General features: G+C 39.6%; 1 protein-coding gene across 18 annotated transcripts in view; it reads right to left on the reverse strand.

Annotated features, from left to right (window-relative positions):
- LOC120735704 (ELKS/Rab6-interacting/CAST family member 1-like) overlaps nt 1-14,137 on the reverse strand; it is a 158,916-nt gene that overhangs the window by 84,720 nt on the left and 60,059 nt on the right. For 8 of the 18 annotated variants that reach the window (XR_005696337.1, XR_005696336.1, XM_040035275.1 and 5 more), the window contains 5 exons: nt 13,806-13,946; nt 10,742-10,882; nt 8,359-8,552; nt 7,627-7,737; nt 3,651-3,662 (listed from right to left, as the gene is read on the reverse strand). Coding sequence is in view for 14 of the 18 variants with exons in the window: in XM_040035275.1 (XP_039891209.1) it covers nt 3,651-3,662; nt 7,627-7,737; nt 8,359-8,552; nt 10,742-10,882; nt 13,806-13,946 (599 nt within the window). In the remaining 4 variants the exon portion in view is untranslated. The remainder of the gene's footprint in view (nt 1-3,650; nt 3,663-7,626; nt 7,738-8,358; nt 8,553-10,741; nt 10,883-13,805; nt 13,947-14,137) is intronic. The other 10 variants (XR_005696338.1, XM_040035267.1, XM_040035272.1 and 7 more) reach the window with 2 other exon arrangements.

Raw genomic sequence — 14,137 nt, forward strand, 5'->3', positions numbered from 1 at the left:
TGTAGGTGATCAAGTACCTGTATTTTTTTTAAACTAGACACTAGGATGTATTTACAGTTGCACACTGGGTTCTCCTACTTCTCTACTAGGATTTCACAGTTTGCTCTGTTCTGTGGAGAGACATGTAGACACATTGCATTATACAGTTTTTTGTCTTTTTGGCTATTTTAGCTATTCTTTGGTCTCGTTTTTTCTTTACTATTTTAATCAGAATAGCAATTTTAAGATGGGGGATTTTTGAAGAAGAGGGTTTTTTTTAAAGATCAGCTGCCTCCTAAACGGCTAAACTTGCAACACAATGTGCTACTGAACCGTACCTCTCCCCATATATTCTATTAAAATAAATATTTTTTAGTCACTTAGACCAGTTCGGATTATTTAAGTGGTAGTTAAAAATCAGATCTGTGAATTCTTTTTTTTTTTTTTAATTCACAGATTTTGTTATAGATTGGGCTTCAATGTGACTGCAGGGTTTTTAATTAGATAACTCTCAGCAGCAATCCCTACGGTATCGCTGTCACCTATTAGCAGGCAAATTCCTACTTGTGTGTGTATGCGTATGTGCAAGTGTGTGAAAGAGAAAACAACAACAGCAACAAAAGAAGAAAATGTGCATGGTCTGTGATAGTGTGCGTGTGTGTGTCTGCGCGTTGTCAGCCATTAGCTGACAAATCCCTGCACCACCTCAATGCTCAGGACCTCAAACAGATACACACACAAACACACAGACCAAAGAAATTCCTTTTTAAGCTCCACAAACCTTGATGTCAGACATTTGGCAGTGGATGAGGAGTTCCTTAGCTCCACATGAAAACAACCCGTGAAAAAAAAAAAAAAAAAGGCAATATGTGGAAAAAAACAAAACAAAAAAGCACAAAAAAGGACAGAAGACGAAAAGATGTCTTCTGTCGTCTACCAGACACCAAGGCAGTACTGTCTTTTCTTTTGTTTTTTTTTCTCCCCCTGAAGAGTTGGATCACAAAAAAACAAAATAACAGCAATGAAAAAGCTGACAAGTCGGCAGGGGGAACAGTGGCTCTAGAAGTTGAAAAAGAAAGAAAGAGCAAAGAAAGTGCTGGTACTGGGGAGACCTTAACAGCAGAGCTGAGCACACAAAACAGACCACCAGATTTATGCAGGAAACAGAAGGAAGAAGTGGTTATTATGTGGTTGATCACAATGCGTATGTCGGACAAATCTCAATATGACTTTGATATGTCGGTTTACAAAAAAAAAGGCGAATTCAGGATTTTGGTTTCTGCATGCTGGAATCTCATTACATTATGACGTCTTGAGTGAGGACAGGAATATTTAAAAGTTAAACAAGTTTGGAAAGTTTGGACAATGAAACTCTAAATTGGATAGTTAAATGTTTTGGAAAATCAAAAAGATGCGTGTTAGACCGGGTCATTTTCCATGTATTTGTTTAAGCCAGTCACCTGCCAAACCCCAGTATTGCTTGTAGGACTGGATGCATATGTCAGTCAAATCCCTCAGCAGTTGATTTTAATTGGCCAATTTTTGCATTACTTTTTTTTTATTGTTTTGCTTTTTCAAAGGACTGTCTCTTTGATGATTCTCCTCGGTAAAGTTCAGTCGGTTATAGTGCCACAAGGTGGTGCCTACCTTCTTTTTGTTGTGTTGAACGAGAATTGAGAGTTGTACACAGAGACTGAGGAAGGAAGGTAGAGCAGGTTCTCTGTCATTTAAAGGTGGTTCAGTCTCTGCTCCTCCAGTTCACCTGACGTTTCCCTAAACTGCTCACAATGCATCCTATTGAAGTGCTTTCTTAACAGTTAAAAATGTACTAAAAGTGAATAGATTAAAACACCGAATTCAAGCATGTGAGTGCGAATAGGTGAAGTAACAGCAGGAAAGCACAATATAAATATTGGTCCAATTACCATTCTTATCATGTATGGGTAGCAAATAGGGCTGTTCGATATAATGATATATATCGGATGACGATATAAAAACGTCTATCGTTTCATTTTACGCTATCGTTTGTTTCGTGGTGTCGCAAAATAAACTGTTTATGGCAATATTTTTTCATCGTTTTGATGGTCACTGTAGTGGCTATATTCATTTCTTTCTCTTATATTTAATATAACCACACTACGGACGGACAAGCGCCTGTTTTTATGCTTTGTCGTTTGCAACAACGACGGCAACAGCATCGCGTGTCCGCTTGTTTATGTTCCACATAAACCTTTCACAATAAAGCTCAAGATCCTGTTGAGACTTTTCAAAATAAACTGAAACACGTGAAAGAGCAGATTATTTACGCATGAGAAGTAAAAAAGAGCCGCCAGGTGCTAAAAAAAAAAACAACCTTGGACTCAAACGTTAGAACAGGCTTTTCCCCGCAGCACGCCGTGTAATAAATACTCACAGAGAAAACAGCGGCTGTTACAACCTATGTCTAAAAATGTATAGTTTCATGCATCGGTTAAAACACTCGACTCCAGGTACATGATGCGCAGCTGGAAACACTTCCCGCAAGTCGAGCTGCCCGAGATTCACAGAATTTACAGAAAATGTTACGTTTTTGTGATTTATATCGTTATCGGACGATAGAATTCTTATATCGGGATATGAGATTTTGGTCATATCGCACAGTCCTAGTAGCAAATGTAGCATTTAGGAGAGCTACTATTGTATGGTCTATGCTTGATTCTGGAGAAAAAAGCACCAATGTGGAAATCTCTATTTCTCTGACCCAGTTAATGCCAGTGCTGGATAAACAATCCCCATGAATAGTCACGTAAAAAAGAAAGTTTTCAAAGGCCTCTGTTCTCCTGTAAATAGCTAAGTACATCCTTAGTGTGTGCATAGGAATTAAGAGGGTAAGCATTTCATGACACTGTCCAGTCATTGTCCAGTCCAGACATAAACTCCTCTGTATGCCAAAGTGTTTTGAGGCTAATTTGAGGACATCTATCTAAAGCTTTGCTGAAACTCGATCATGCAAAAGCACAATGATCCCAAGCACGCCAGCAGAATGGATTAAAAAAAAAAAAAGAGTCAAGGTGTTTCCCTTGCTTACTTCCATTTACTTTTTACGGTTTAAAATCTTTAGTTTCAGTTAAACATTTATACGTTTCAGTGTTTAAGTTCTTTATCATTATATGTGTGATACTTATTAGAGGCAAGTTTTAAGACTTTCAGTAGTGGTGTCAAGAACATGTGAAAAGTGGAGTAATTTCTTTAGAAGAGCCACACAGACAGAAATCCAACAGAGATAAAAAGACCTCTGAGCAAAAGTTCACAGCTGTCCAAGTTAATTATGGAGATACATTTTGCTAGTTTGCTGTGGTAGCCTCAAATCTGAAGTTATTAAATGAAGCTCTGGTATCAAAGTTTAACTGCTAGTGTGGTGAAGACTCTGGCAGGGTGTTATAATGGAAAGTGAAAGGAAGAAACAATGTTTCCTCTTCAAAGCGGCACCAATGTGACAGCAAGAGTGAAGTGAAAGTCAAGGTGCCTCCTTCAAAGACAGACAGATATGATGAGAATTATTAAAATCAGAGTTTATGACAGAGTGAAGTAAGTGTCTTGATGCAAGGACACGCAGTATGACAATAAAGGAGAGAGATGAGAGAAATACAGGGAGAATGACGAAGGAAGAAAAATAGGCATGCTGTACTAACCTTGAGGCAAGACTGAGTAGAGCGGGAGACAACGTTCCATTGGAAAGTTAAAAGAAAGGGAAAGAGAGAGAAGGAGAGGGAAAGGTGAGAGGGGAAACAGGAGTTGAGAGCTAGGTTAGCCAGCTTGATCAATCTTCAAAGCACAGGAAAGACATAAGACACAAAAGAACAGACCGAGAGACATAATTACCCAAAGAGAGACAGCAGGCGGACACTAAGACAAGAAGACGGGCATGACCAAGCAAACAGTTAGGCAGGCAGACAGTCTCATATAAACAGGTTAGACTCAGGCTTTTCTCCTTTCAGTACAACACTGAGGGCTATGAGAGGCCCGCTCAACTCAAATGACCCCTACAAACATTTAAGGGCACAATGACAAACCATGGAAAGTGAGCAATTAGCCAATCAAAGCAGAAGCTGAGGGCAAGCTCTCTATGAAATATTTCTTCAATGGTTCAGATTTTGTGGATGACTTCTTTTGCTTCCCACTGGGGCCACTTAAACAGTTCACCGGTTGTGGATTTGCAAAATCTCAAGCAAAGGGTAACCAGCATGCAATCATTAAGACATGAAATCTTAAAGAAAATTCATTTCCTAAACTGGCATACCCAAAACGTTTTCCATGCAATAACTCCTCATAACTGAACTTTGACTGAGCATGCCAGAGACAAATTGTCCATTACTGAGGAATATAACAATAAACTTCTCTAATTTCTCACTACTCAGGTCTACACTCTACTTCTCGCCAAACCTCCTCCCGTTTTCTCATATTTCTCTCTTATCCTTTTCCCATTTCTGTCTTTTCCGTGAGTTCTGTTTTCTGTTTCCCTCTCCCTGCGACGCAGCCCGTTCTTTCCCTTCTCTGTACGTCTCCTCTCGTTATTCTGTTCTTTCTCGCTGTTTTTCTTCTTCCACCACGTTTCTTTCCCTTTCCTTTTTCTGTCCTCTCTACGTTTTCCACTCTTCCATCCAAATCCTTTATTTTGGCCATCAGGGCAGATTTTCAGCCCCATTTCCCCTCAGTGTGAAGTCACTCAGTCTGCTCCAATTACTGTCCTTGTTACTGAAATAAATAACCTGGTGCCATTGCAGCTGGATTTACACTACAGGGGAAACAGAGAGGCTTGATTCTTACCCTTGTTTAACCCACATCTGATCTTTTCATTAGTAATGCTCCCGCTGCTCACTTGTAGCCCAAGGTTAGCCCCGGTGCCAAGCTAAGAGTTGGCCTGTGGCAAATGTATTCTCCTCTGACATACCTGTTAGCTCCAGACAAAGTCGTATAATTCACAGCAGGCTTAGGCAGCTTGAGGATAAAATCAGCATTTGTACATATAAGGTTTCACAAAAGCCTTGTTACAGAATATAAGGTTGCTATCTCAAGCAGGAACTGCAAGCTAATTTTAACCATCTATCTGTTTAGACCAGTAGCTAAGTTAAAACAGCTCACTGGTATCTTGACCTATATGGTCAATACTATCCTTCAACTTCAATGATTTATGTCCTATCAGATATAAGCAGCCATAACCAGAAACATCATAATAATCCTTAACATGGCAGTTATCAGACTTCTCCAGTCAAATTTCGAATAGTAGACTATAAAGACAAAAATGTTATTCTTTCAGCCATGCAGTCTCCTTTTTACAAACATTTGTAAAAGAACTGGTTATTCTAAAGTGCTGGCTGAATTAGAGCGTGGTACAATAATAGGATGGCACCGCTGCAACAAGTCAGTTGGTGCATTCACCATCTGACTTGATGACGTCAGAGCAGGGTAGCATAAGCAGCTCTGTCCCAAGACGGAAAAAAATCAACTTTAGAAATGACAAGTGGAACTATTTTATATGAAATCGAAGGATTAACGTTTTAAGAGGCAAATCCGCTACCACTATCACTGCAATCCACATGATATTTAATCGAAACAAAAGTAATAAAAAGGATATCCTGACATACCTTTTTGAGCTATGTCTAGTAATTTGCGGAAACCTGTGCCACACACTGCCAACAGTAAAGGAGCAGTGCACTCCAACCTACAGAAAATGTACCTCTAAGCCTGTTGCACCAGCTTATCAAAGAGATTGTATGGCTTAATCACTGAAATTAGCCATGGATAGTTTCCCTCATCACACCCCTAACAGCTAAATGAATCTGCTACATGATAAGATGTACAAAGAACTGCATATCCTCTGATATGACTGCTGTACAACACTTCACTTCACAGCAATTACTTTAAGAGCAAGTTAAATTTACTCATACTTAATCTAAAATTTTGTATTAAAGGACACTTTTCTAAGTCTAAATGTAACACTTTCCCACTTACCAAAGAGCAGCTTTCAAACTCCAGATATTAAATATCACTTTTAAGATGCTTTTATTTTATTGTACCCTACTGGGATAATGAAACATCTTTCCATATAAAACCAATCTGCAATTTTAATTGCTTATAAAGTTACTGTATAATGTTGTCTGTAAACTTAGTACTGCTGTAAATCTGCATCTGTGGCTACTGGCAGACTAAACATCACACAGACACACTTAAAACACACATGTTTGAAGTTATTCGGTGCTGAATTATTAATAGTCCTGTGTTTCTACTGGCCAAAGAGAGATGCAGTGAATCTCCCTGAAATCATTAACAACCATAAATCTCGCAGTCACGTCGCTAAATGCACAGACAGAGAAAAGGAGGCGAATCTAGAGTTAGGATGGGTGGAGATTGTGTCCAAGAAAGAAACTGAAGTAAAAGATTCAAGAGACAGCAAGCGAGTAGGCGCTGACAGATGGCATAAGAAAGTTCAGAAATCAAAGGCATAAAAAGCCATACAGAGAGAGGAAGACAGGCGGGCTATAGACACCATCTGGCCCATTTAACCAATGAAGATGAACTCTAATTTCACAAGAGCAATGCATTCTCCATTATTCAACAGCACCAACTAAAAATGCACCAAACACACCCTTAAAAAACTCAAACCACTAATATCGAACTGCTGTCCATAATATAATTTCTTTACGTACTGGGGCTAAACAGACACAGAGGCACAACATCAAACAGGTATTCAGGTAAACACAGAGTTAGGGAGGCATGCAGGCAGACAGAAGCTACAGGCAGAGAAATAAGCAGATATAAGCAGAAAGGAAAGGCAGAATAAGAATAGCTAATGAGGTAGACATGGTGTACACAGGCAAGAAAGGTTGAGAGAAAGGTTAATCCAAAATTGCACAGCAAGGTGGAAAAGTGGATAGAAACATCTGAAAAAGAGTCTGAAAAAGAAAACGATTGTGGTAAACTCTGCAAGTCAAGCATCCTCTGCTGAAAGTGAAGCAAAAGTGAAGCGAGAAAACAGAGCCACTAAATGAAAGAGTTGCATCATTGACAGGAACAGAAGCTCAAAGAGTTTCGGTGCTGTACAGCAACTTCGGTGCCAAACTGTGCCCTCATTTTACAAACTTTGGGGAGCTGTTTGGCTTGTCATACTGCAGTAACAGGCGACTAAGACTTTGTGCTCATGCCTAGATATGTAAGAGTACAACTAGCTCCAATTTCTGGACGTGGGAGAGAGAACAGTACAAGTACACCATAACAGAGAAACTCAGCAAGTAGTGATCCAATGCCGCAACTCTTTGATGGTGATTATTAGTGAACATACTCAGCTCTGTCCCATGTGGAAAGGGCTGGCAAATACAAGAAAACCTGACGAGAGAAGATCTTTTTCAGTGTTATACACAACCTATGATGAATGAAGTATATGTGTAAGATGCTGTCAGTCATTATTTTTTATCTAATAATCCAGATTTATGGATTTGTTTTGCATGGTTTTCATCTAAAATCCAAACTTCTTGCCCTGTGGCTAATGCTTCATAGCCTTTTCCACATGGGTGGGAGTTATTATCACAGTGCTCTTCTGACAAGCAAAGTGAGTTTCTTTCGTGCAGTGGTCAGACAAATAACTGACTGACAGAGCTGTCAGCCACTCACGTGCCCAGGTAGTCCCATACTAGCCCCCCCATTGGCTGCTGAGAGGCAGCCGGGGCAGGGGCCTGTTTTCGCGACTGCTGAGAACGCCACAGATGAGAGGCAGCAGGATTTCTGGGATGTTACGGGATGTTATGAGCGCAAACACACACAAAAAAAAAACATAAACGCACTCACACCAATGCAAACCAATGTGAATATACACATATTAGTGTATAAACATGAGAATAAGAAGGGGAATGGATGGAGAGATGAATTAGGGAGCAAGAAATAAAGCAGAAAATGGTAGGAGGAAATGGGAAGAAAAAGAGGGAGAGGAATGAGCCTGCGACAACTAATGAGTTCGTCTTACAGGAAAGATCACCAATGACTCTTATCGGCTTCAGATTCAGTCAGAAAATAAAAATAATGGGTGGTAAAGTGGAATCTGAGACACAGTCTTTCACACAACCTAGAGACAGGTCAGTGACACCCTGAATGAGGCTTTAGCAACTGATTTCACAGTCACGGCCAGCAAACTCCAGTAGCCCCTTACAGCCAGTGGAGGAATACTAATTTTTCCATCGGGACCAATCTCTAGGCCTGTGTGACTGAGCCTTAGATAAACAATCATTTCACCAATAAACACAATTTATCCATTGATTTAGGTTAAAGGAAAGAGATACACAAGTATTAAAAGAAAACTGCTCAGTGTCGATAATTGTTTAATCTACCATATTTATCATCCTTTCTTACCTCTCTAGTTCATGAATCTTTTTCTCCTTGTCATTCTTTTCATTCTCCATCTCCCTGAGGATCTCGAGAAGTCGTTCCACCTCAGATTGGGCCTTCCCAGCCTCCTCTTTGCACCGGGTCACTTCCTGCTCAAGGCTGGAGATCCGCTCAGAGAGTTCAGCGTTGGCCTGAGACTCTGCCGCTGCACTCTGAGCCTGGAACAGGATTTAATTATTAAAAATAAACCAAGTGTTAGCTTTCAAAATGAGGTGACCATCACGCGATTGAAACGATAAGCTCAAACCAAAAAAGGACGTGCCAGTAACAACATGTGTGGAGGATGAGCTGGATGGATTTCAAAAAGATGCATGCTTTTAGAAAATTTTTAGTGGAAGTGTTCCTCTTAAATAAAATGACATTTAGCTCTAAACATCAGGCTTTAGCGGTAAGATACAAGATTTGTATATGTCAGATTTTAGATACTGTATTTACAGTAGCATATAAAGCAAACTGTTGAAATAGACACCTCAGTATTGTAGAAATTATGTACAAAGCATGTTACACATTTTTTTTAAAGGGCTCTAATTGTTTCCAAATATTCCTAGTGTTTTTTTCCATGTTTTCCACTCCAAAAAACTCAAAAAAAAATTTCTGTTTATTACTAGCGAGAAATGTGAAGACCTGTGCTGGATGTATGTGCACATCCTTCACCTTAATTTAGCAGATAAAGTCTGAACAACAGTATTTCTTCAGTTCTGAGCAGTCTCATACTCAGCGAAACACAATACTGTTTTCTTCTGAACATTTCCAACAGGCGTCTGGGATGCCAGGGGACAAACAACACAGGTTTTGTGGCATAATATAAATTTTCATTAACCATTTTTATTGCAATGGCTTCATTCTAGTTTTAGCTGATTGTTTGGGGGACTTTAATTTTTTGGTCCACATGTTTTCTAACAAATCTATGATGGCCTCTTATAAACTTTTATAGATTTTTAGATTTTCAATTGTAAGATTTTCAAGACTAGACAGGTGTGGTTCCGATGCTAAAAGCTTATATTTGTATCAAATTAAATGTCTCAGCTGTGAATATTTAAAGTAATGACTTTTAAGAATGCCACGTTTGACACAACTCACCAAATCTAAGAAAGATGTCATCTAATAAACGTTTCCTATCATTTTTACACCCATGTCAGACGATATTTTTAAACCACCCTCTGCCCTAACTGCTCTGAAATATCTGTTTCCCCATGGTAAGGAGAAAGAGATGATGAGGAGAATATAATATAAATGAAAGTATTAGGCATATGTGTTTCACACACTCGCAAATTGGCACACATATAACATTAAAAAAAAAAGACAAAACCACAAGCTAAGTTTCTGGTAAATATTAGCATGAACGATGAGAAAAGGTGAATAAATTTAAAAAGCATCTAAGTTTTAGTGGCTCTCTTCTTTCTTCTGCTCTGTTCATCTAAACTTAAGACACAGAAAATGTGAGAAGAAGAAAGAAAAAAAACAAAGACAAATACAACAAGTTATAACCAGCTTAGAGGTTAGAACAGCTGTGTATATTTCCCAGAAGTAAATGTTGCTCTTGGGATGGACTTAGTGTGTGTGTGTGTGTGTGTGTGTGTGTGTATGTGCGAATGCCTTGCTCCTACAATACATAAACCCTATTAGTTTTGGAAGTGTACAACAGTTTTCATAAGTCTTTATGTGGAGAGGAAATGTTTGAGAAGATCTGGGTGGAGCAGAGACAGAGAAAGACAAATAAAGGAAGAAGGAAACATCACGCACACAATGTCACATTCACAATTTTTCCATCCGCGTTACAGTAAAAGAAAGAGACTGAAATCAAGTCTGATGAGTAAAACACCACACATTCCCCCTTTTCTCTCACACACACATATACCAACACACATGCATCCAGAAACACACACAGCTCTGGATACACATTCGGCATGTGATGGTGTGCTGTCTTCACCAGTCTGTGAAAGTGACTGTAAGGCTGTCAGCAAGCTGTCACACACACAACATTTTCTGGGCTGCTGTGTGGGAGAGAATACGTATGTGATATGCACACACACACGTGCACGTGCACACTCTCTGCCTTCCTAGGAAGGCGCAAAAAGAAATGAGAGGTTAGGTTTAGTTTTCTGCTGTTTTCCTGCTTTAACTGTAGCTACTCTAAACAGCTTTTCACCTCTGAGTTTCATGCAGTAGATAATCTTGTAGTCGTCAGGAACGAGCCAAGAAAATTCCACCTGCTTTTGTCTAAATGTGGCCTACAACAGGTGACATAAAATCCCTCGCTCTCTCTTTGAAAGCATCAGTGTTTTTGCTTTCATAGCTCTATGAATAATTTGCCATTTACTTTATATTTACAGCCTTTTCAGCTAACCTTCTTTAGTTGGTTCTCCAGCTTGATGCACTCCTCTTTCTTCTGCTCCAGGTTTATTTCCAAACTTTTCAGCCTGTTGTCCTTCTTGAGAGTCGAGGAGGCCAAAGAGGAAGCCTTCTCCTTGAGATCCAACACTGATGTCTGGGTGGAGGAAAAAACATTGGAGACAGCTCCTTAATAGTTATTACTTACTTAGCTTATTCTTCACACCCATTAAAAAACAACAATGGATTAATTAAATTTTTTTATTTTTTCCAACCTATAACAATAATGTTATATTTAGCAAAAATAATTATTATGAGGTAGGGAAAAAACATTTGTGTGCTTCTGATTATATTACAGAAAGAAATTCTTATTCATAATATGTGATATTAGACAAACAGATTTAAAGTGATAATAATCTGCAAGCCCTTCTTAAACCCTTCGGTCATGCACTCTGTTTGTCATTGCATTTCCTGTGACCTGTCTCTTTTCGCACTCTCAGACTCAATCCGTCTGTCTGTGAAGTCTCTCTTTTTCTTTCTTTTCTTGGGATTTCCTCTTTTGGTAGGCGCAGTGAAACAGAAACCAATGAGACCAGAAGGAGAGACTGTCAGACATGTAATTTTACCCATGACTGACAATAACAACTCTAGACTCCGGATCATCATGTTTGACTGGGCTTTGGTCAAAGAAACCTTGCTCTGATTATATTTAGGTACGCATATATACTCCTGTTGTCAGACAAACCCCACATCTGCCTTCAGCAGCAGAGAGAGGAATGCTTGTTTTCTCTGAGAGTTTCCCATGTATTTCTGAAATTATATTATAGGACTGTGACAGGTTTTATGACCCCATAATCACTAAAATTAGTTTAAGGAATACAGTACAGTCAGACAGGGTACAGAGAACTTTTTACAGTAACAAGTAGAAAACTGCCCATTTAAAGGAACAGCCCGAGTTTGGTAACTTTACCCAATCAATTTCTTGTTGAAAAAGATCAATAGGAGTCTTCATATCAAGAATACAGTACCTCTATGCTAGCCAGCCTGTCATGGTCCTGGGTCATTTTGACCCAGTGTTCTTAGGTTTCTTATGTTTTTGTATTTTGTTCTTTATTCATTCCATGGTTCCTAGGTTGTTCAGTTTAGTTTACTAGATTTGCCGTCGTGTCTTTACCCCCAGTGTCCCCCTCCACGTGTCTGAGTCCCCATGCCTCGTTTCTCCTCCTTGTGTTTTATTTCATGCTTTCCCTGGTCCGCTATGTCTGTGTTCTCTTCCTCTCTGGTCTGCGTCTCTGTGTACTTCCTGTTTTACTTTGATAGTCTCCCGTCTGTGTACGCCATTGTTGTGTTTACTCCTGCCGTGTCTCGTTACGATTATCAGTGTCACCTGTGTTCCCCGTGTGCTCCTACTTCCCTCGTTAACCATCTGCGTATTTATGTCCGCGTCTCCCTCAGTTCTGTGTTGTGTTCTCCCACATGACTGTGTGTCCTGCCGTGTGTTTCCTCGTCAGTCAGTTCCTTTAGAATCTCCCAGTTTAGTTTTATATTATTTTGTATCGCCTTTAACTTCTGTCAGCAATAAAGTATTTTGAGTTCAGTCCTGTTTCCTGTGAGTTTGCGTTTGGGTCCGATTCCTGCCTGCACACAGCCTAATTGTGACACAGCCGATATCATTCTACACATCCAAATGTGATTGCTTTACCCTGCTTACAATTCTTGCTCCCTCTGCAAGCAGCTTTGCAACCCACCTCAACCCCAGCTCCTCATTTTCATGCTGCATCTAACTTTATCAATGTCATGTCTGATGCCTTCACTGTTTTTGTACTGGAATATTCCCACCTTGTGTTTTCCATATATGCATAAGGAAATCTCATCAACCCATCATTGCAGATGGCTGCTCCTCCCTGAGTCTTGTTTTGCTATTGGTTTCTTCCCTTTAAAGGGTTTTTTTCCTTCCCACTGTCGCCAAGTGCTTGCTTAAAGTGGGTCATTTGATTGTTGGGGTTTTCTCTGTATTATTGTAGCTATGTTACAATACACAGTGCCTTCAGGGGACTCCTGTTGTGATTCTGCATTAAATAAAACAGAACTGAAATTGAAGACAATCCTTTACAATAGAAAACTGCATTTCTACATGTATTGCTCTCTAAAGTTCAATTCAGAATCAACAATTAACCTGACATTCATTTCCCTGGACCGTGGGAGGAAGCCGAAGTACCGAGAAAAAACCCAGAAAGTTACAGGGAGAACATGCAAAGTCTACCCAGAAAGGCCCCAGTCGCTCACTGGATTAGAGCCTTATATGCCTTAGTGAAATAACTAAGGCACATAGTTAAATTTGCTCTTACTGCAAATCCTGCAGTAAACAATAGTTTAGTTTTGACGGTGTCCCTTCTGATAGTTGTGTTGCTTCTTAATTTGCTTTCTTGCCTTTTGGCTTTAAAGCAGGACCGTCAGTTACACTGGGATAGGCTTTCATAACAGAAAATCTATGTTAAAATATTTATTTTCCTTAAAGTAGATCTTGCATGTCTGATGTATAAGCTTAATATAAAATATGTATAAATGTTATGCTTCAGACTCATGTCAAGCTGACATCACCTTGGAATAGTTTTGCTTAAATGATCTAGGTGGGTTTATAGAGCTCAAAATCGGCATAACAGGTCCCCTTCTAATCTCAACTTCATGAATTGGCTAATAGTAACTTTTATTCTGTTGTGCTGCAGGGTGAATAAAGAGAAAACAGAGTCTGAGAATGCTTTGTCATTCTCTGCATCTCTCTGTCTTTGCCTCTGCTGAGGTGTTTTGTACAAATCACAAAGGTCACAGGCAGAAAAATTCAGCTCTGATCATTGTTTCTTTTGGTAGAGGGCCTTGGATTTTGTTGTCAGGGAAACATGACTGTTTCATCGTTGTCCTTCAGCGAAAGAACTCTGGGAGGATTCAAGGTCTGCTCTACAGTGATAGATCAATCACATTTTCTTGACAGGAACACAGTGAGGAAGGAGAGAGAATGTGTTTTTCTGACTTTTAGCACAAATATGGACGTGTGTTTTTAAATTCCTGAGTGTGTCTTCTACCTCACGGTCAGCCAGTTCAGCCTGCAGCTGGGAGACTTTCTCCCTCAGCTCTTTCAGCTCCTTCTTGATGGTCTCCACTTCCTCCCCCTTTTCCCGCTCCTCCCTTTCCCGCTGCTCCTTCAACCGCTCGATGATTCGCTCCTGGAGTGAAAAGAGAGAAAGGGAGAGAGAAGGAAGGAGATTGGAGTGAAAGAAGGTAGTCGAGGTAGAAGAAGTGATGGAAAATAAGAGAGGAAAAAAAAATCACCTCATACCCTCCAACAGTCATTCACAGTCACTCAATATCAAGTTTCTATACTAATAACAGTCATATTAAACTTTATGTACATGGC

Source organism: Simochromis diagramma, unplaced genomic scaffold, assembly GCF_900408965.1.
Source record: "Simochromis diagramma unplaced genomic scaffold, fSimDia1.1 OVJJ01000816.1, whole genome shotgun sequence".
NCBI lineage: Eukaryota > Metazoa > Chordata > Actinopteri > Cichliformes > Cichlidae > Simochromis > Simochromis diagramma.